General features: G+C 42.1%; 1 protein-coding gene across 1 annotated transcript in view; it reads right to left on the bottom strand.

The window, feature by feature from the left end:
• Positions 1-21,095, bottom strand: part of LOC139297027 (low-density lipoprotein receptor-related protein 8-like) — a 67,622-nt gene extending 46,527 nt beyond the window's left edge. The window contains exons 1-2 of the mRNA XM_070919609.1: positions 21,029-21,095; positions 20,276-20,392 (exon numbers count right to left, since the gene is read on the bottom strand). Coding sequence (XP_070775710.1) covers positions 20,276-20,392; positions 21,029-21,095 — 184 coding nt within the window. The remainder of the gene's footprint in view (positions 1-20,275; positions 20,393-21,028) is intronic.
• Positions 21,096-22,045: the final 950 nt, after the last annotated feature.

Genomic DNA, 22,045 nt, shown 5'->3' with positions numbered 1-22,045 from the left:
AGGGGAAAGTGACAGGCGAATGAGAAGGGGGCAAGTCTTTAGATAAAAAGGCGAGAAAAGTAAGTAAGTAAGTAATAGCAACGGAGATGGAGAGTGTCATACACAGTAATAATGCTTTATGGAATCCTAATGGAAAGTGTGATACTGAATAAAAAGAGGCAATATTACTGTCGATGGCAGGGATCGCACTTACTGAACATTAATCCCTGTGACATGCACTGCACACATGTAAACTCACTCACTCTCTCACACACACACACACACACACACACACACACACACACACACACACACACACACACGTTGTCTCCCTGTTCAACTGTAAATGGCAGACTTTTACACAGAGACTCAGCTCAAGTACATCTGAGAATAATCTAAGAAAAAAACAATAGCAATTCGGTGTTCGGTGTGAGTCACCTATCATGAGGCTTTACAAATGGGATGTGACACAGACAGAATGAGGGCCCCGCACAGGGGAGTTCACCCAGCCATGTTATGTCTCCTGGAGGAGGTACAGTGGGAAGGAGCTCCACGCTCCGACAACCCCACCTGGAGCCTTCTCCTCTGGGGCCGATGTTGTCAACGTTTCACCGCTTCTAATCCTTTTCATCTTTCATAAACGCAATTCGTGGGGATACACAGATACAGTGTGGCTTTGCAGTTACATTGGGTTGACGTTGAGCTTTATATGATTATCAGATATGAGGGTGTCAGCTGTGATCACCACGGATGTGACTGTGATGTGATTTTTCGTCAGCTGCTTAAGGGGAGTGTGAAAACTGCAATGAGATCTGCCTTATTCTGCCTTCAAGAGCTGCTAACCAGCTTTTAACATGTTTAACCTAGCTCGTGGTATGGCAAGCTCAATCAGTAGGTTGGTTGGTCAGTCAATCACTGTTTTTCCCTATTTCGTATTCCAATTTCAAAATGTTCTTTAAATGGTATCCTCAATGTTACTTAAAGCAACATTGTGGAACTATTTTACCTTAAAATAACAGCTTCAAAGTAATTTAGATGCTACTTGCAAATGGCACATCTCTCATTCCCACTCTGCACCCTGAATGCCTGTTCTTGCACTCTGTGGCTTGGTTGAATGGGCACAATCTACCGCGAGAAGTGCGTAACGCTTTATGGCACTACGTCACACATGGGTCCAGTTCTGATTCTTAATGCACCCTGTCAAGAACTGAGCTCACTCAATCATTCAGTGATGTTCAAGAGCAGAGCAGCAGACAACCTTCAGTCATCTGACATTCACACACACACACACACACGCTCCCTAACCCCTTGAAGAAACGTTTTTTGTTTTTTACCATGAAGGATATTAATGACAGCTCTTTCCATTTGGAGGCCACGAGAAGCTTAATAGGTAATGCAGAGATAAGCACATTCTCCTGGGCATCAGAAGACAAATGGCCTCATTAGCTCAGAGTGAAGTAGGGGAGTGTTGTCGAAGCAGGAAACATAATGTATCCTGTTGGCTTAAACCGGCATGTAAATGACTAAACCTTCCAAAATTAATGGGATATTGTGGTAGCATACAAAATATAGCATGGCATCAACAAGACCTGATTATAGAATTTTATTAGGCTAATTTCTCCTGTTGAGGTTTGCTAGAAGTGCCAGATGCACAGGCAGAAGTTCTGTAATGATCTATATTTGAATGTATCTGTTATTGTATACCTTCAGTAGAGGCTTCACATGCTGTAGCTGACTTGTCCTTAGAGTGATTTAAAGTAATTTCTCCTGTTGATCCCGTTATCTGTCAATAGAGGAAGTCACCATGTGTTTTCTCCCGTCAGTCAGGCCTGTGTGGAGAGCGGTGAACCACTGGAACCAACAGGAAGACAAAAAGCCAAATGATGCTGAGCTCTAACTCAGCGCTGGTTGATAGAGTATTGATCTAGCAACACAGAGCCACCGAGTAGTGGCATCTACAGATTAAATCTCTCTCTGTAGCTTTTTTGCCCTTTAGGACAAATTGAGCAAATCAAATGATGAGATGAATTTAAAAGGCATGGCATTAGATTGCTTACCCTCCTATGGTAAACCCAATTTGGACTGCAAACTTAATCACATGTAATTGTTTTTTATCCCCAATTCTTGTTTTTCTCCAATCCTTATCCAAATCGAGGATGACGTGTGATTTAGGGCTATAGAAATAAAACTGACTTAACTTGAGTCTGATAGGCCCGTAAGGTGTGTACTATTTTATGATATTTGGTCTGATGACACACCCTTTTCATCACTCTAAATATGCAGTCATATAAAACCTGTACTAAAACTGTTACTTGAAGGAACTAGCTATGAATCTTAAAACAACAACATCAATTTTGTATTACATTTGAGAAGGAATGGGAATTAGAAGACAAAGTGATGGAGGTAGGTAAATGAACTAAGACAAGTTCACAAAAAGGGGCCTCTTCTGGTAATAATACTAATGCCTGTTATATTGATACTATTGAACAGCTTGTCCTAATTGTTGGTTTAATATAGTTGACAAAGATAGTGGCTGGCAAAGATCGTGCCATCACACAGTGTATACTCATAAAATGTAATTTTTAATTTTTGAATCTTTACACTATCATATGGTGTATTTTTGTTAATGTGTTGTTGTGTTTGCAGACCTGCTTGATGGACGGATTAAGTGTTTTGAATGGAACTGAACTGAAAAGTGGTCTTGATAAACATCCTTACTCCACCACCAATATCAATAAATCAGCAACACTGGAATGTAACGCCTTACTGATGGCTAATAACAATCCTGATGAAGATGAACATTACGGCCATATTTACATAACCCACAGCCTGATCACAATACATTCAGGATGCCAGAGGTAAGGGAGGCGCTGTCCACTGCCCAGCATTTCTTCTGACCTTGTACTGATCAAAGACACATACTGTGCTAATTTTAGCTCTCAGCCTGCAAAAAGACATATTTTCTCACCCCCTGTCGATTCACATAGGCTCAAACACCTCCTGACCAAAGAGGAGACCGGGCAGGCTCAGCTAGCAGAGCCCCTTGGTTCGGCTTGGCTAAACCCCCCGAGAGATTTACCTTGATGCCTGAAGTATGACAGAGCAATATCAGACAGACGTACAGGTGGTTGTGCACCGGCGTCTGTGAGAAAGCAACCGGACACCGCTGAGCCACATCGACATTCATAACAAGTCTTGATTTATCAAACTGTTTTCAAGCTTCGCTGGAATATTTTTATTCATGTTCATGTGGCGGTCCACTTCCTTTCACTCTGCAATGCTCATGAGGAGCGTGCATGCGGTGGACACACACACACACACACACACACACACACACACACACACACACACACAAGATGCACATAGAGGGGTGAAATCAAACCGACAAAGATTGCTGAGATAACACACAGGGTGTTTACAAGAAAAGCTTGCCACTGCTCTGGCTATCAGCAAATACACAAACATATACGCGCATACATACACACACACACACACACACACACACACACACACACACACACACATCCCTGCCCTTCACCGCATGAAGCCCGCTCCATGTGTCTGACCTTCTGCTACTCTCCTTTTTTTCCCTGTGTTTGCTGGTTTAGAGAAGCAGAATTTGGATGATGTATAGCCATATGTCAACATTTTCATCCTACAGCTTGGCATCTTTACTGCGACACACTGTTCCGTTATACAGACTACAGGGCAGGCCAAAGTTACAGAGGACTCACAGTCAAACAAGATGAACACTCTCAAACTTACATTAAGTTTGTTCAAGGGTGAAAAGGACACGGAAAAGGAAATCTGAACGGCTGGTAAAATTTCAGGATTCTGGACAAGTAGTAAAGATTTTTCCACCTACTGGTTTCCAGTTCCCAGGTGTGTTGAATGTGCACTGACAGACTGACTTGTAAATGATGAAAACAACATAACACTGTGGCACTGTTTTCTTTGCATGCAGCAGGTTATATAGTTAAGTTATAATCTTTAAGCTTTTCATGAAATGAAACCCCATTTTTGATATTATATATGTTTTTTCAGAAATAACTATTTGATGTATTTACATTCAGAAATTACAGCTCTACATAGTAGTTTTCACTGTTAGTGTGGCGGAGTCCGTCATTCCTTTGCAGGATTCAAATTGCCTTCATACCCACGAGGTATTCACAGGAAATAATGCATTCAATCCAGTGTTAATGGCTGTAATTTTATCTCATTGACATCAACTTCACCGTTTACTGTTCACTCTCTTTGCTAATGCAAACCAAACATTTCCTTCTGCCTCTGTTTTACATTAAAAGCATTTAACTGGCCAAATATGCTTTGGCTTTTATTGTGAAGCAGTCACGGTAAAATGCAAAGCATCTGTCACAGTGGCATCTCTGCATTTTGTTGTAGACAATCAGTTTTAAATATATCAGGAAGTAATGGAACAGCTGAGCTGTTGTAGATGAAGCAGATGAAGAGCTGCAGGCGACACGCTGCACACTTCCACCTCCTCAGCAAGGTAACAACTCCATGTTGCACTTGCAGATACCACCAGTGATCACAGATGTCGCCAAAGTGATGAGATGATCAATTATGGAAATAAAATATATAGACCAGACATGACCATTAGTTCACTGTATTAAACACAGAGGAGGAAGCAATCAAACCCTGTTGAGCTCAATGACGTGTTTGATTGATTGCTTGACATAATAGCCTGTTTTTACCATATCTCTGAATATATAAGATCAGAGTGTAAGAATTGAGATGAGAGCAGACAAACGAAGGTGATTCAGATAATATACAGACTGTACTGTACCTCCTCTACAGCTTACATATGGTATTTCTAAAGCTGCATCAGTGATGCAACCTAGCTGTAATGTCATCCAATCCTATGTAATTACCACTTCTGATAGAATGTCTAACCTAGATTAGCAATTTTTACGTCTCAATATGGAGTTAAAACAATTGTTGTACAAGTGGTTACACAGTTATATTTGGTGGTGCAGGTTCAGCTCTCCGGGGTGTTCCCTGTATGAATTCCAGCAGCCGAGTTAATGTTTCAGTGGGGAGCATAATCAAACCCCAGGGGTGCCAGAACAGAGCCAAGCAGACACATATCACTGAGATACGGAAGACATAGCTTCAAGAGAAACGCCTCCAGAAACAGACGACAGGAACCACACAGGAGGAAGGTGCGATGGTGGAGGGAGTAAACAGCACAACCAGTCTGCAGCTACGAACTACAGGGGTACACCGTATATGAACTGCCTTGTTTCATGTGTTTCAGCAGAGAGTCGGCTGACGTGGCACCAATGACTTAGATGTCCTGCCTGAACTAGGGCAATGTTTCAATGAGCATTTCATTGGGAAACCTGTGCTTGGAGTGAAATACAGCACTTTGGCAGAGGAATCTAATTATGGTGGGCAGTGGCGGAAGCAGGCAAGATTTTAACAGCAGGAGTTTGCAGGAACCAGCCTACTGCTGTTTCTTAATCCATTGCAAGGGTCAGACAATGTGTACTTTTCCACAGTTGGAGCTAGTGCATGCACCCCCAACATCCTACTTTTATCAGAAAATGAGCAGAAAAACAGGAAACTTCCTAATAAAACCAATCCTGCCAGACAGATGGCTGAGCCTCTTGTGGTATAGATAAAATGTTGAAAGCTTCATTTGGATAAAAGCCTCTCTGACAAGTTCACGCACAAAATCACAAGCCTTTGCAAAAGGAATTAAAAGCATTATTGAAGCAAACTTGTGAAATAATGATACATCGTCAAATTAAATATAATAAAGCGAACATCTATAGGTGGTAAGCTTATAACTGAAGTGCCATCCAGATGAAAGGAGACAAGCTGGTTGGTGCAGTCTGTCACCTGCCACACAGTTTTGGGTAATAAAGTCTCCCTGGTTTAGAAAACAAGGAGACACACAATTTGAGGACGGGTCCCTCAGCCAAACACATCCACTGCTGCTTTTCCCTCCAGAGCCTCTCCTGCACGCTTCAGTGGAAATGCCTCCAAACCTACACAGCAGCCAGATGCTCCTACTGCCCGGCCTGCATCACCACAGTCTGCAGCCTGGAGTTCAAACCAAGATCCTGGTGACTGTAACTTACTCTGCAGAGGTTGTACCCCCTTGCTTTGTGTTGTGCTGTACATTATTGAGTCCTGAGGTCTTGTATTTCTCATCACAGTCACAGCGGTCTACCCAGACCTTTTCCCCAGAGATGTATTGATCAGACTCCTTGTTTTTAACCTTTAATGATTCAGGGAAGCTTGACTGCACACACATAATCTTTCTCAGGAAAGCTTTGCTTCACATCACAACACCTCAAACCATCGTAAACCTACAGCTTTTCAGCGAAAAACACTGTCATTTATATATCAGCTACTAAGCAGCTCCAATGGCGCAGCTGGCGGTTCAGAAGCTTGCTTAAGGCAGATACTCAAAGATATTTGCGGAGAGAAAAGTAGGGTGTTTAACTTTCCCCAAAGTAGAGCTCCAAACTCCAATCTCTAAAGACCACATCTTTAACATCTAGGCTATCGCTGCCCATATATTTCAGTATTAGTTTTGAAGTTACCGAAGAAATCTGGAATTAAAATTTTCACAACAAAAAGATACAACTAACTTCAAAGATCTGCGATGCCAGTTCACAGATTAGAAGCAGAGAACGTTCAAAGCCTCGTAGAAGATCTCGTGGGAGAATATCAGCCCTGTGAGTTTACAGTAAGACACAGTGCAAGTTCACTGATTAATTAAGTTCACAAATGCACTCATATTTGACTACAAAACATCTTGACATCTTGGGGTAACAAATAGCATCTGAAGTATGCCTAAGCCCCACCACACCCTCAAACTGTACTTTTGCATGTGCACACACATTCATCTTTCTATTCACTCTCATCCAACCTTACAGAATTGGTAAAAAGACACAAAACGGCCTTTAACCCTCTTTTACAGCCGTTTGAGAAGTGTGAGTTGGAAATGAGAGTCTTTGCTGCTGAGCGATCAAATGAATGGAAATTAATGAGGAGAATCCCAAAGTGACTTCCCCCTTCACTTGGACAATCTCCTCTCAGTTTCAATGTAGCTGCACACAGGAGACACTAACAATCATTATCCATCTGTCAAAAGCAATTATGACCCCAAGTATAAATGCCATCACTCACCATTGAGACCCGACTGACACAATCCATGAGGTCTGCAACCATGAACGAGCTGGTGGGTCCATCATTTTAAAGATGAGTTAGCGATGGGAACATTTTACCCCATTTAAACTAAACCACTTCATCCATCTTGTTCAAAGTGGATTGCAAACAAATATAAAATAAGACCAAGAGTCTACAGCCACGCTGGCAGCTCTGTGAGGCTGCAATTGAGCTACATACTCAATCAATACATGTTTATGTTAGCACAGTCGTGGTTCTGTTTATCATGTTCACCACCTTAGTTTAGCATGTTAGCATGCCACCATTTGCTAATTACCAAAGTTCATTGCTGACTGTCAAATTTCATGGTAATCCATCCAATAGCTGTCGAGACATTTCACTTAAAACCAAAAATGACAACTTCATGGTGGCACTAGAGGAAAAGTCAGATTCTTCAAAGTCAGTAGGAATCACGAATGCCTGTAAAATTGTATGGCAATCCATCCAACGGTGATGGTGAACCAACTGACTGGCCGGCATTGCCATCCCTAGAACCACACCGCTAGCATGGCTAAAAGTCCAAAGTGCAAATGAGACACATTCTAGCCAGATGTTGAAAAGGTGTGCATGTAATTCTCCAAGATGCATACATCATCTTACTCCTCCCAAGTGTCACTAGGTCAGTAAACAATCACTGGAAACAGCTAATAGTTTTCCCCCCTGTGATAAACTATATAAAGTTATCTATGAAAGTGCTTGTGGGCAACCCAATGTATGTCATTACATTCCTGTTTCTGAACAAAACACAGCAAATAAAACACTCTTTAAAAGCCTTCAGAAAGGTTAATATCTGTTCTCACCACTTTCGAGTACTCTTCCATTATGTATCTTGAGTTTACAACAGGTCTGGATTTAAGAATAAATGCTAGAAAGTGCCTTGCCACTCTAAATCACCGTCAGCCAGATGCATTAGGAGAGCCCACAGCACAGTCACTCCTGTATATGGAAATGTGTGCCACACTGGATTACGGTGTCTACTAACTGAGGGACTGTAATGGGAATTGGGAGATTAGCCTTTTACCCTGCAAAGAGAATGAGCCACATCTCTCTCTTTTCTCCATTCCTACCTCCTTCCCTCTCTTTTTCTTGCAAAGACCTGACTCCAATGACACGAAACACAATGCCAGCTGCAGACCGAATTTTCAGAGAGACCCTCACTGGCCTGAAGACTAAGGCATTCAAATTGCTGTGACAAGGCACTGAGAGCAGGATTTTACATTTCCCACTGCAGACTGCAAATTAGCATAACTGTAATATTGCCCGAGGTCAAACTTCTTGTTCTAGAAAATCTGCCCCTAGCAACAAGGCAGCGTAATTAAGACACGGTCAGGTTTTAGTCCCAGCTGCTGTTTGCCTTTGAACGTAACCCGACAGTTACATGCAAACACAACACACACTCACACGCACGTTCACCCACTTTTTCTTGTGTGCGAGGAGACCTTCTATTTCTCCGTGTTTCAAGCTTCATACTTGTGTGTTTTTTGTGCGTGTGTGCATGTGCGTGTGCATGTGTGTGTGTGTGTGTGTGTGTGTTTCCTCGTCTCTCCCATTAACACAAGCAGCACACAGGAGTCAGACGGGCAGGAACAAAATCGCAGACAGCTATTGATGGACTCTGTGAGGGCCCATATCCTTTAGTGTGGGCCCACCAATTGCCTGCTGTCCAATCAAAGAGTCCAGCAGCCACCCACCACAGAAACAGATTAGTCAGACCGTGACTAAAGGCTTCCCTCTCACCACCAGAGCTGCTGAATGTTAGCAAAGTACCACAATGCAGCTACTGTACAAGGTGGGCACATCACATAAACTGTTGCTAGTGATGCTTTAGATTAATACTTTATCAGTGCATTGTGAATACACCTTGAAGCCCTGTGGGTCATGTGAGGTGTGGATGTTTGCTACCAAGCACAGAGTTGTAAACACGCCATGTAAATTATTAATAGTCAAATCCAACCACCACACATTCCTGTCACAACACACAGAGCTCTCTCTTTTCCTTTTTTGCAATGCAAGACTATACATCTGCGTCTGCTGCATACAGCATCAGTATGAACAGACACACTGCATCTCCAAGTGAGCGTCTTTGTCGAAAACGCTGAAGGTGACACAACAACTACGCTCTTTGCTGCAGTTTCTCTCATGCATGCAAAGCTCAGATGGCTCCATTAAAAGCACGGTACATTTGTTACTCATCAGAGATGTAGCATCTCGGTTGGCCTCACTTAAACTAATAGGAGAGAAGTGAAGTGATTCATTAGCTGTTTTCAAAAAATCTTGGTTAAGCCATGATGGGCTGAGGAATATTTCAGCAGCATTGGTCTACATTCCTAAAGACCAAAATGTCACATCACAAAACTGATTTCACGCAGCGCTGGGTAGATTGATCAAGCAATCCTCCTCATAGGCATTGAGTCTAAAGGTTTTAGGAAAGTGAGATGGCTTTGGCAGCATAACATCACCAGAGAGATTTTGAAGACTCATTTAAAAGCATGTTTAAGTAATTTTGTTAGCGCAGTTTCTGCATTTGCAAAGCCATTTCTACAAGCCCTTGGCATCAAAACGAACGCGAGCTTGCGCATTAATGTCGAGATCATGACATTTTTCTTTACAATGCACTGTGTGAAATATGTTGCAGCCTTCAGTTGCAATAGCAGCTTCCTGTTACATGGGGCAATTTTAATGAAGGTTTTTTTCTGGGGCATTTTCTGCTGCTATTTCTACCCAGTAATAAGATATGTGGTGTCGACATTCAAAGTAGGCCGTGGTACTGTGCTGTATGCAAAAGTAAGATTTCTGCTGTGTGGATACAAACAGACCATTGCTACAAATGAAAAGCGACAGTAAATTGGTGATTTTAGAGTTTGTTCAGGAGTCTTGGTATTGAAAGAGGTGGAACAGGTGGATACAAAAGCAATACCTGCATCTAATGCAATATCCTGCAACAAATAATATATCTTTAAGCTCCAAATTATTCTTTTTTGTTCAGACTGAGTTCACAAAGGTAGTAATTACTGCTGGGCTGTCACATTGGCTGTCACAAGTGTGTATGCTGTTTATATGGTTCTGCTATTAGGTTGTATAAAAGATTGGCTCAATTTCAAATACATAAACAATGTTGTTTTGAATGACAATAAAGGAGGCCTGATTTGCCAGCATTTGACTGATAAATACGGAGAATGTACTTCAAACAGCATTGTAAGTAGAGCAGGAGAGCTGCATGTATGCCAGGTGTTCGGCTGTGTGATAGGATGAGCAGATGTTCTGCAGTGAGATGAAGCCTCCCATAAAGATGCTCTGCTTGTCTTCATTCAAGCCAAATTGGTGCCATTGGTTTCAATGTTGTATTCTGGCTAGAATAAGGGTTTCATCTGCCTCGTCTGTTTACTGTCTTGTTGCTGTGGTGTCTGTCCCTCCTCTACATCCCGGTAGATACTCTCTTCCTGTTCAGTAGGTAGATGATGACATCCAGACAGAAAACACTAACCCTAACCCTCAACTTTGACCTTTCTAAAGGAGAGATTGCAGATGATTTTTCATCAGCTGTCTGTTTTATCCACTACCCTTTATCTGATCTGCATCACAACAATAATGCCACAAAACAACCACTCAAAAATCAATTACACTGCAGCACTCTTCATCCCAGCTCCCACCCTGATCCACTACAACACCCTGCTTGGCTCGCCTCTATACTGCCTCCTCTTTCTCTCCCTTTATTTTTCTCCCCTCTCCATCGCTCTTGTTCTTCTTTTCTCTGGTGATCCCTGTCACAAGAGATTACACCATCTTGCGTGCACGATAGGTGCGCACAAACCGATAAAACATCCCACACTCTGCTGTGTATATCAAGCCGTTCTATGAGTATCTTTTAGTGCTTGACTTTGCATGCCGGTGTGCATACATATTTGTGTGTGTGCATGTGAGCAGCCGATGGCTGTGCATTTAAAACATATCTATCTCTAGGCAGAGCTTAGCTGCTGAGCTTTGATCAAAATATGCCTCCCCAAAGCGCATGAGGTCAGGCACAACACAGACAAACCATCTGCCAGCTAACATGTAATGTAATGCTGATAGGAAGCAGAGGAGTGGGAACACTCCTCTGCTTCCTATCAGCATTACATTTCCCACCACTTTCAAGAAAACTTCTGCTGAGGTACTGAGCCACAACTTTTGTGTTAACACACAGTCAGGATGAATCTTGAATAAGCATTAAATTCTTATATAGCTATGATTTAAATATAAGCTTTCTACATTAAAATAGACGTGGCTTTCCAGACATGAGATCTGCTTTTCCTTGAAGGGAAATCGATTAAAAGCTCCATATTACACTGTGATTAAAGTTAAAAATGATGAAAAAAGTCATTTCAAATTCAAAATCCAAGTTCCAGCTACAGCATTTGGGAAGATTTGCACAATGAATTGATATCAAAATCATGACAAAACTCCACAATTCCTTGTGGATCAAATGGTCGCTGCTGTTTTAAAATGAGAAAAGAGCAGAAAAGCTCTGCGCTCTGCACACAGCCATTAAATTGTGTCAGTCTGTTATGTTATATTCCACCAGTCACATTTTTTTTGGATAGATCTACACTGAGCAGAGTGTGAAGCACCAAGAGTCTATAGTCTAGACATTTCATTTGATCAGCCCATATCAAACTGCTCTTCCTCTAATTGGAAGGCTGGTTTTGTGGGGACATCATTTGACTGTCTGGTCAGATTCAAGGCTTCTCACACTTAAAAATCTACTGCTGAGTAAATTAGTCTGAAGGCTTATCCTTATTTTCTAGCATTGTTCAGATAATGCAATGTTTGACACTATTAAATCTCCATTTAGCTTAGCTTTAGCTCATAAATTCGGCGTTTGTGCTGAAAATGAATCACAAATCATTCCTTGACAGGGAAGGGAAGCTAATTCGGCTTTACTCCTACAATGACTAAAAAACCTTCAGAACCTGTTTTGCCCCCACATACTTGATTCAGCTGATGCTCCATGATGATACACAATGTTTGTGGAATGTAATGAGTTCATAAATTTCCATTTCCAATATTTCTTCACAATCACACAGAAACGGGCAGCATCAAGGAGAGCCAGGGTGCTCACTCCCATTACAACACATTGTTATGAAAATGTAATTTAATTGGGGTTTCCATGTCAAAACAAAGAGCTATTCTGCCCTGCTTGAATAGATAATAACTAGGGTTGGGCGATGTGGTCAAAATGAATACTGCTATAATTATCACCCTCTTATCTCTGACTATAGAGTACGCTAATGATATTTATCATTAAAGATCACATGTTACAAATACAGTTCATCCCACTGAATCAAAAATGTTTTCTTTTTAGTGCTCACGCGTGTCTTTAGAGAGGTTTTGGTGAAATTCAACTCATTTCGCTAGAAAAACCGCGATAACTTGTTATGAGTGTTTTGTTAACCTAATGGTGACCAAAACGAGTTGTTGAGCAATTTGTTGAAAATGTATTGCAAAAAGGTTTTTATGCTTGGCTCAGGAGGGAAAGTGCATGCTAATCATGACATACATTGAATACATGACAGTTTGCATAATGGTGGATGGAATCGCATTAATCTTTCCATTTTCTTTTGCCAATATTCTGCAAATTCTGTTAAAATTTGCGCTACATTTGAGTGGAAACATTGGAAATCAAATATGTTTGGGTGAAAATTGAAAACCTCCCCTCAGTTTCCTGACTGAACTAGAATGATGAATCAGTTACTCAAACAAATAATCAGCAGATTGATGAACCAATAGTCGCAGCACCAAAGAACAAGTTTACACTGAAGGAATTATTTAATCTCTAAACTGTAACTGTATCTGTTTGAGCATTGTTTAGTCCCTTTGTCTTTACACCTCCATGGCCCTTTGGAAGGAATGCATTGGCCACAGTTCATTTCTATCCAGGCACAATGCGTCTGGTGGGTGCGTTGATGGTGGAGACGTGTAGGCAGGTGGACTGATTTCAAGGCAAAGCTTCAACATTGTGATGGTGGCAATGTAATGAGTCACTGTGTAGCTGGGCAAGAGCGATTGTTGCTGCTTCTGCGAGAGGAGGCGACGCTCGTAATTCATGCGGCTACACTGAATCATCAATAAAAAGAAAGAGACTGAGGGCTTTGGTTGCTGTGTCACAGCCATTTGCTCATCATTCCAATTCACTACCACGCTCGCTGATGACGCTCTCTGTTACCCTGGCTTGACTTCAGAGTGGCAACATGTCCTCTGTAGGTCTGTGATGAGTGTGTGTACTCATCCACAAACAGATAAATCAAAATAAAGTGAGACTCACAGCCACGCTCAGCCAATCCCAACATCCCCGGAGCTGACAGCGAAGATTCACAAGCATGCCTGTTGAGTCACATGAAGTGGCATTTTTTTCCACAAAAATGAGTCACAAGTTGCAAAGGGCCACAGTTCTTGCAATGTGTGCCAGCATCCTCCCTTGTGGGTCTGTTTTTTTCTGACAGTGATTCTGGATGAAAGGCGCTGTGTGCCTGGACGCTTGTGGCCCCGATGCCGGGGGTTCACAGAGCAGGCATCCTCTCTCAAACATCCAGCATGTGTCTTATCGATTTTCAAGCTAACCTGGGTTCATTTCACTGCCGCTACTGAATAACTACAAACTATACTATAGCCATGTGTAGCGGCATCACTTTTTGTTTTACATGTAACATTTTCATGTGAACGGAGTGGTGGGATTTCAAAAGTAGCACAGCTCTCAACTCATTAAAAAAACAACAACATTTTACCAGATGCATACACAGGCTGTCCTCATTTTTATAATTCTACAACAATTGTCAATTGTGAATATTTGATTGAATTAACCACTTTACGTCCACAAACCTATTTCTCACTTGACATTTACTATAGTGTTTTAACCACACTGTTATGCCGCTGGAACACATTTTGCAGCATATTTTTATTCTCTAAATATGCAAGAAAGGAACATAAAAGGGAAATATGAGTCAAACACTTAGTCATGAGACACCTCTTGCATTCATCACAGTATTTAAACAACACAATTCAAATAAAAAGGCACAATGAAGTCTAAGTTGACATAAAAACAATTAAAGTTTCAGGCTAGAATCCAGTGTTGAAACCACACAGCAGAGTTTTCTGTTTAAAACCCAGTGTTGCACAGATCACAGTTTATTCTTGTTGTTTTAACACCACAGCAGTATTTCAATGATTCAACTAAACTGAAACAGCGTTTTCCATGTGGCAAGAAACACTGCTTAGAGAGTCCCCAGAGAAATATCTGCTTTTCATCTTTGAAATGAACAGAGATTTCTGGGAGGTGTAATGATGAAAATGATGCAAACAAATGCTTTCTTTTTAGGTGCTGAGCACTAAAAAGTTAAGTGGAATGAGGGAGTAAACACATGGGCGGATGAAGGCAAGAGGTTGAGGCTGAGTGATGTTTTATACCCCCACTTTAATCCCCCTCTCTCTCTATCTCTCTCTCTGTCTCCACTCATCCTCTCTCTCTCTCTCTCTCAGCATCTTTGCTTAGCGACACGCACTAATCTGAGATAATAGCTAAATTGCAGACTTCTTAATGATCACTTTGGGCAAGCTGGCTTTGAGACACGCAGACACAGGGCAGTAGGCCAGTAGGGCTGACGACCGAGCAAACAAACACAAACACAGTTGCATATACATGTGTGGATGAGGACCAGATGTAGGCTGCATCAGAGCAGTGGCCTCTGAGAGCTTTAGACACCTGATGCCAACAAATGCACCAACTAAGTGCATCCTGGGAGAAAATGTCACTGAATTTAAAACCTGATTAATACTTTATTAACTATTGGACAATAACACAAGTACTTACTGCAATCATTGCAATTATTATTATTATTATTAATGACAAAAGGCAATAAATCTCTGCATTGTTACTTTGTTATTTACAGTGCGAGTGCTGTGCATCTTGCTATGTGGGCCTGCTAGGGAAAACATTTCTTGTATCAGCAGTCGTAGGCTTTGCAAAGCTATGACGTGCACGTAGCATCACAAAGTTCTTTTGTAAACCACTGCCACGGAAAATGTCCATCCAGAGGGTTGAAGCTTGGATGCCGTTTCCACAAATATGTCCAATCATTGTTTTAGCCACTTTTGAAAAATGGGAAAGTGTGTGCAATACCTGCCTTGATATTCTCACTATAAACAAAGACTTTCAGAGCCTCTTGCTTAAATGAAAAAAAGATAAAAAAAAAAAAAAGGTACAGATAATAGGACAGAGGTGAATTTGACTTACTCAATTCATAAATTCAACAATTTTTGTCTTTTATCCAGGCTATTAGAATAGTTATTCTAATTAAGGCACCATCATGATTAAGGGGACTGCAAGCGAGCGAGTTAACAGAACACAAATTGACCACAGACCCACTGGAAAACATGCCTCCTCGCGTGGAGAGATAAAGGCATAATCCTTTCCACGCTGTGTACAGTTGTCAACAGCCGCGGAGATTACGGAGAGAATTTGATCAGAACACAAACAACTTCCCCGTCTCACCCTGCAGGTCAAAATTATTTCTCATCCCACTTCCTATCACTTCAACTTCGCTCACTGCTTTTATCCCGCTCTCTTTTATTTTTCCACATCAACAACAGCCTCTCACTTCTCTGCTGTCAAACACCTCCCTTCACACAACGCAGACAAGCAGAGGCTGTGGGGGAATTTGCATGCACACAAACCAAGACATGTCTTCAACAGTGATAAGTCAAAAACACAACAAGATGACTGGTCTCTCTCTTTTCCTGAAACCTTCATGACACAAAGCAGAACATCACATATTACTGTATTATACTTCTGCATGCACAAGTAGATCTGCTTCCTTCTGCGTAATCGGTGGACTCACAGAATAAAAATATTTCTGTCAACTAGCCTCGCTGGACAGTGTCCACACAGCTAAGAGGAGGACAACTTGCCAGGGAGAGCAATAAAAACAGAGCTCTCAAAACATAAAGTTGTGTTTGTGCTCCAGTCAGCCATGAGAACACAGAGTCACGAAGCTGCAAGTTCCACTATGAACTCAGGATTTAGCTTTTGTTGGATTCAGCTGCTGACAGGACAGAGAAGAGAAAAGAAGAGAAGAAAGAAGTCTGATACAAAAGATGGCAGCTATATTGTAGATGGTAACGGGGCCTAATTGGCTCCAAGTAGGTGTTTAAACAGAGACAGACAAGACAAGACAGAAGTGTAAGTGAGGTCTGGAGGAGATTTCTGACAATAAAACCCTTTTCTCTTTTTGAAAAAGCAAGAGGTGGTTGAAAAAACTAAATGCAGAGGATAAGCAACAGATAAGCAACACAAAAAGCAAATCCCATAATGGGAGGCCCACTTGCTTTCAGTCACCATTGAATAGTTTGATCCAAAGCAATACCTGAAGCATTTTAAAGCAGAAAATGGTAGGATTTCAAAGGTAAAGCCAGTGAGCTATTGTAACTCTTGTCAAGTGATAAAAAGCACTTGGAAAGCCTATGGGATACAGCAAGAAGCTCCACAGAAAAGCAACAATTTGGTTGGACACCAAAACGAATCTTAGATAATCTAGTGCAATTAGAGACTGTGCAAGAAGGAAGGGAGCATCCAAATAACCGACCATGTACTTGAGACAACAATATAAATAAAAGATACCTGCACACTGGATTTACACTCTCAACTGGTGTCAGATATAAGCTGAGCAAAAAGCAGCGGAGGTTTGAACACAGTTGAATTTGAAGTCATTAAATGAGCATTGATCTAGGGTGCAGGGATACTTTTTGCACTTCTAAAACTCGGTGTGTTGGCAGGACTTCAGTTACAACACTGCAGCAGAGGAGGCTGCTTCCACCAAGAGGCTTTGGACTCAAGAAATTAACAATGACTACAGGAGGTGTGGGGGAGTGCCAGCAGTTTCAAAACTGAGTTTGCCTCTGAAGGAGTTGTGCAGATTTATTAGGTAAAAGAACACAAAGGGTGGAGGCTCACAGTTTGTTGCTGACGCAGCATCACAGAGGAAAACAAAAGAACACTTTGAGCTCTCTACGTGGCGATGTGAGAACGCCTCCCCGCAGGTGTAGATGTTAAATTCATGAGCACGGATGAAATGGATCGTTATCATATCCAAAAGGATGAGAAAGAAAGTCAAGCAGACACGCTGGACTTTGAAGGTAGCGCAGATAGATGGAAACTGGGTGATACGTCGCTATAATCAGGATGAGGATTAAGCGGCGGTTCCATGTCAGAGTTGGCACCAATCTGACTTTGAGAATTCAAGGCACAATTCCTTTGTTGCCTCCGCTGCTGTCAACTCCAGACGAGGCGAGAGGCAGCGTAGCTTTGCATCTCATCCTCCCCAGAAATGTTATGCAACCAATAAACAAGACACAGCTTCTGTTATGGTTTGTGTGGATCCAACTTTTCAGTTCTTTGTCACAAGAAGTGCAGAGTTCATTGGTATGTTTATGCACGTGTTTATGCTCACATACGCCTGGTCCATACTTGTGTCCATGCATACTTATGAGTGCAATTATGCATGTATGAATGTATGGGTGCATGTGGCGGGTGACTGGTCAGTGGGGAATAGAGTTTGGATGATGGGGGATGGTGACATGCAGTCTGGGGGTGAAATGGTGGGGGGATGGGGTAAACAGGAACAGGGTGGAGGATGGCTTGTGGCGCATAAAGACTATGATAGCGGTATGAGCACTAACAGCGTTTTTAGAGCTTTACACATGTTCCGTGAGGTCTAACTGCAAACACCTGTCAGGTTAGATGGAAGGTGACGGTGTCATGACAAATAAGGAGCTGCGGCAAAGGTTTCTTCCTGTCAGCACATTTCATAACCGTGGTCTGTTGCACACACTCAATCACTGGATTCTTGGGATTGGCATTGTGTTGTAAAATTATATATTGTGAATACAAGACCGCCCGTTCAACCACCCAGAAACTTAATTTAAAAATGCAACCACTTCATAGTCAACAAGAAACTAGCTGTGTAATTCCTGCACAGGATTTGCTGTGTGTACGAGCTGAATCCTTACCACACTCTCCCCGTGTGCAGCATATGTTGTACAGGTTTACACTTCACTGCACTACAATGTCCCTCTGTGTTTTAGCCTCCTCAGATGTAGAAACAGGAAAATGAGTTTACAGAAGCAACCCCTGAGAATGACTTTAATAGTAACACATTCATTAAATATTGCAAGAGCTGCACGGTGTGCCAGGGAACCTCTTCTTCAAACTGAAACAGGGTAAAAGTTGTCCAACACCACAAGGATGCCAGAGACATATCTTGACTCTGTGCAGGCCAACCAGCCTCATCTGCCTGCCCACGCAGATACAACAAGCCACACACACAGAGAGGTAATGGACACAGAGTGAAGGCCACTTGCTAATATAATAGCAAGTAATGCCGGACTGTCATAATCATCAAATGGTGGGTTGACAGTAGTATCCGCTTAAAAGGCTTTCAGGAGGAGTGTTTTCACTCGAAACCCTAAATGTGTCAGAAACACCGTCTGATGGAAAACCCACAGGAGGTAATAAAAACCTCACTTTCCTATTTCATTCATAAAAGAAATACAGAGGAAATAAAGCCCGACAGAGTAATGATTTTCTCCAAACATCACGTTTGTGTGTGTGTGTGTGTGTGTGTGTGTGTGTGTGTGTGTGTGTGTGTGTGTGAAGCAGTGACACATGAATGTTTTAGGAGCAAAGATGCGCCAAATGACCGGCTTTCTTTGGAGTGCCCGAGGACTCGTCCTGCTGGCCTCAGAGACAGAGTGACAACAGCAACACCTCCAGACTGATGCACAGACGAACCATGAGGTGGTTGTGCACAACAGGTCTGTATGTGTGTGCACAACCACCTCCTGGGAGTTTGTGGGAGAGAAAGAGACAGAAACGAACGAAGACGGAGAGGTATGAGGAGAAATACGGAGCATGTATGCATGCATGCATGCATGTGTGGGGAGGTGCAGGAATTCCTCCCGAGCCACAATTAACCCAGACACAAAAGAACATAGCTGCACGGCCAACATGCAGGCCTTGGATTCAGCTTTGGCACAACTTCACTGGTTTCAGCGCAAGCATTCTTCCAAAATATAGGCCACTGGCTCGCAGTCAGAAAGGAAAGTGGAATTCTATTATTTCCACGCAGAACAACACATCCGAGATACCTGTCAGAGGTTTGTGCACTAGACCGATGCACCATGCAATCTGTCTCTCAGCTGGACAGCTTTTTATTTGAAGATGACTGGAAAATGGTTCCACCCGATCAACCCTCATTTTTAAAAAATCATGCTTGTTGAGCTTTCTATATATAGGTGAAGTAGGGTTGAAATCACCTGCACACACTCCTCTGGGCCCGAGGCACACACACACACACGCACACACACACACACACCTAATCCCCACTCAAAACATGACATTTATTAGTGCCTCTTTGTAAACTCTGAAAGCTTTTATGTCTACCTAAAAATAAGGCACTGTCATGCACAATGAGCAAACAGAGAAAAAAAACAGTAGATAAAATGCTAATAGAACAGCAAATCCACCATGAAAATAATAAGAAATGATGAGAGGACAGAGACTTGGGGGAGATATGGGTGCATTTTCTGGTTCATAAGTGTTAACATTATGAGAGAGTACAGCTCATTAAGATAGAGGAGCTTCAATACACATTCCAGTCATGAACAGACCATTAAGTCAAGCTCTAATGGGGAGCTGATGGGAGCAGTTCCAGGTATTGTCTCTTGATGAGATTCATGATATAAATCTAATTCGTTTTTTAACTTTTGGAACATTTTTCATGGACTATCTAAGATCATAAGAATACAATGGGATGCTTTTATGTTTTAGTGCACATTTCTCACATCGTTAATTGTTCTGGTTGGGTGGCATTGGGAAGAGAGGGAAGGGAAGGGAGGAGCTGTGGTGACCTAATAACTATTTCATCATTTCGTTCTATTTTGATATACTTGTAACATGGTCTTCCTATTTACTGTGACATGTACATAACACCTCAATCCCCACAGGCCTTTTTCACAGTTAACAGACATGGTTTGTCTTCACCTCTCCACTGATTTCAACACTTACGACAGTTTTCTTCATCACTGTTGTCTGAGCAGTCGTCATCGTCGTCGCACCTCCAGATGGTAGGTATACACCTTTTGTTGTTGCACTGAAACTGTCCATCCTCACACTCATCCGTTGCTGGAAAAGAAAACAAACAAACAAAAAAAAGAACAAGAGTGGAGAAGAGCGTCCAGATGGATCAGCAACAACAAACGGATATAGCGGAGTAGTAACCGCTAGTAGTTCAACTGTCATTTGCAAATGAATGCCTAATTGATATTCAGCATTCATTCAGGTCATTTGGCTGAGGCGCCGGGAGCGTCATGGTCTGTGTTTCCTTTCAGTTTCTGATCTACTTTCACCAAGATGATTAAAAACTGTTCAGGGGGGCGTAGAAGAGGGAAAGAGCAGCGGAGGAGAGGCCCCGTGTCTGCCGGACACCATTCTCCACAACGTGAAGACAAAGATTCAGTCTGGGCTACTATACTACCTCTGATGCAGTATGGATGCTCACAGCCGGGAAACACATGACAGACACGCACAGTAATTCATTCAGCGGCCGGGCTGCCACACATGCACAGTCAATCATTCTTATGTATTAATGATAGAGGAGAAGTATTTTTATCTCTTGATATCAAACGCTCAGTACATGCAGCTCTTCCAGTCTCTCACCTCCACAGTCCATCACACACACACACACACACACACACACACACTCCACGGTTTATATTTCATTTCACTCACACGCAGGAGAACAAAAACAACACTACTGACCTTCCGAGAAATGAAGCCTCAGGACTAACGAATGAAAAAGTAGCAATGTCCTTATATCCGTCCACATTTCTGAAGGAGGTGATGGAGCTCATTCACGTCCACAAAACAAAGCCCGAGAGCCGCTCTTGTTGTAGCGCCGCTGCGACGCTGCCTGGCTGCCCCTCCGCTCCGAAACGCCCCCTCCCTCCGCCTCATTGGCTGCCCGGGGGCGTGACGACAGCGCGTGGGGCGGGGAGAAGAGTAGAACAGAACAGAATAGAGTAGGAAATAGTTCAAGTATTTGCTCTCCCTCTCCATCTAATTATAATATTATATAATTATAAAAAAGTGACACTGGAAACAGTAGCTGACAAAACAAGGTCCTGTTGTTGTGTAGCTTTCAGTCAGTAACATCAACACAATAGACCTGGACTTGATATTTTTGTCAACTACTGTTTCAACCTCAAAAATAGAATTGAATGAAATAGACAAATTTCGTAATTACAGGCAGCACACAAATATTACACATAGTAATTGCTGGGTTATCCTGGCCAAGTCAGAACATGTCCTGGGCATATTTGACCCAGATGTTAAGAAAAAATAAGTCAACAAGACACCATTTTAGTTCAATAGTGGGTTTCTGGGTATAAAACTACCATGACATTGTGATATTATTTGTCTCATTTAATTCACTACTTAAGTTATATTAAATATGTATATGTTAATATCAATTCAGCTTTAATTTGTAACCCATATCACACACAGTAACAATACACAAACACACTAATTAATATGACTGGATTAATTAAAGGCCCTACATACCCACACAGGTGTTTTCAATTAAACCGGGCTGATTAGACCTCTAGCCACTTGGAAGTTGGGAATTACATGATGTCACCAAACTAACTACTAACAATGATAAAGGTGTAATTGGTCCCACAGGGTGCAAGGGGTGCAACAAAACTACCGGGAGAGAGCGGGAGCTGTCAATCGAGCACAGTTTGTACAGCCCACACAGTCTTAAGAGGAGGTCTAGTA

This window comes from Enoplosus armatus, chromosome 14 (genome assembly GCF_043641665.1).
Source record: "Enoplosus armatus isolate fEnoArm2 chromosome 14, fEnoArm2.hap1, whole genome shotgun sequence".
NCBI classification, from domain to species: Eukaryota; Metazoa; Chordata; class Actinopteri; order Centrarchiformes; family Enoplosidae; genus Enoplosus; species Enoplosus armatus.
Note: the sequence above shows the minus strand (reverse complement) of the source record. Positions and strands in the feature narration are given on the sequence as shown.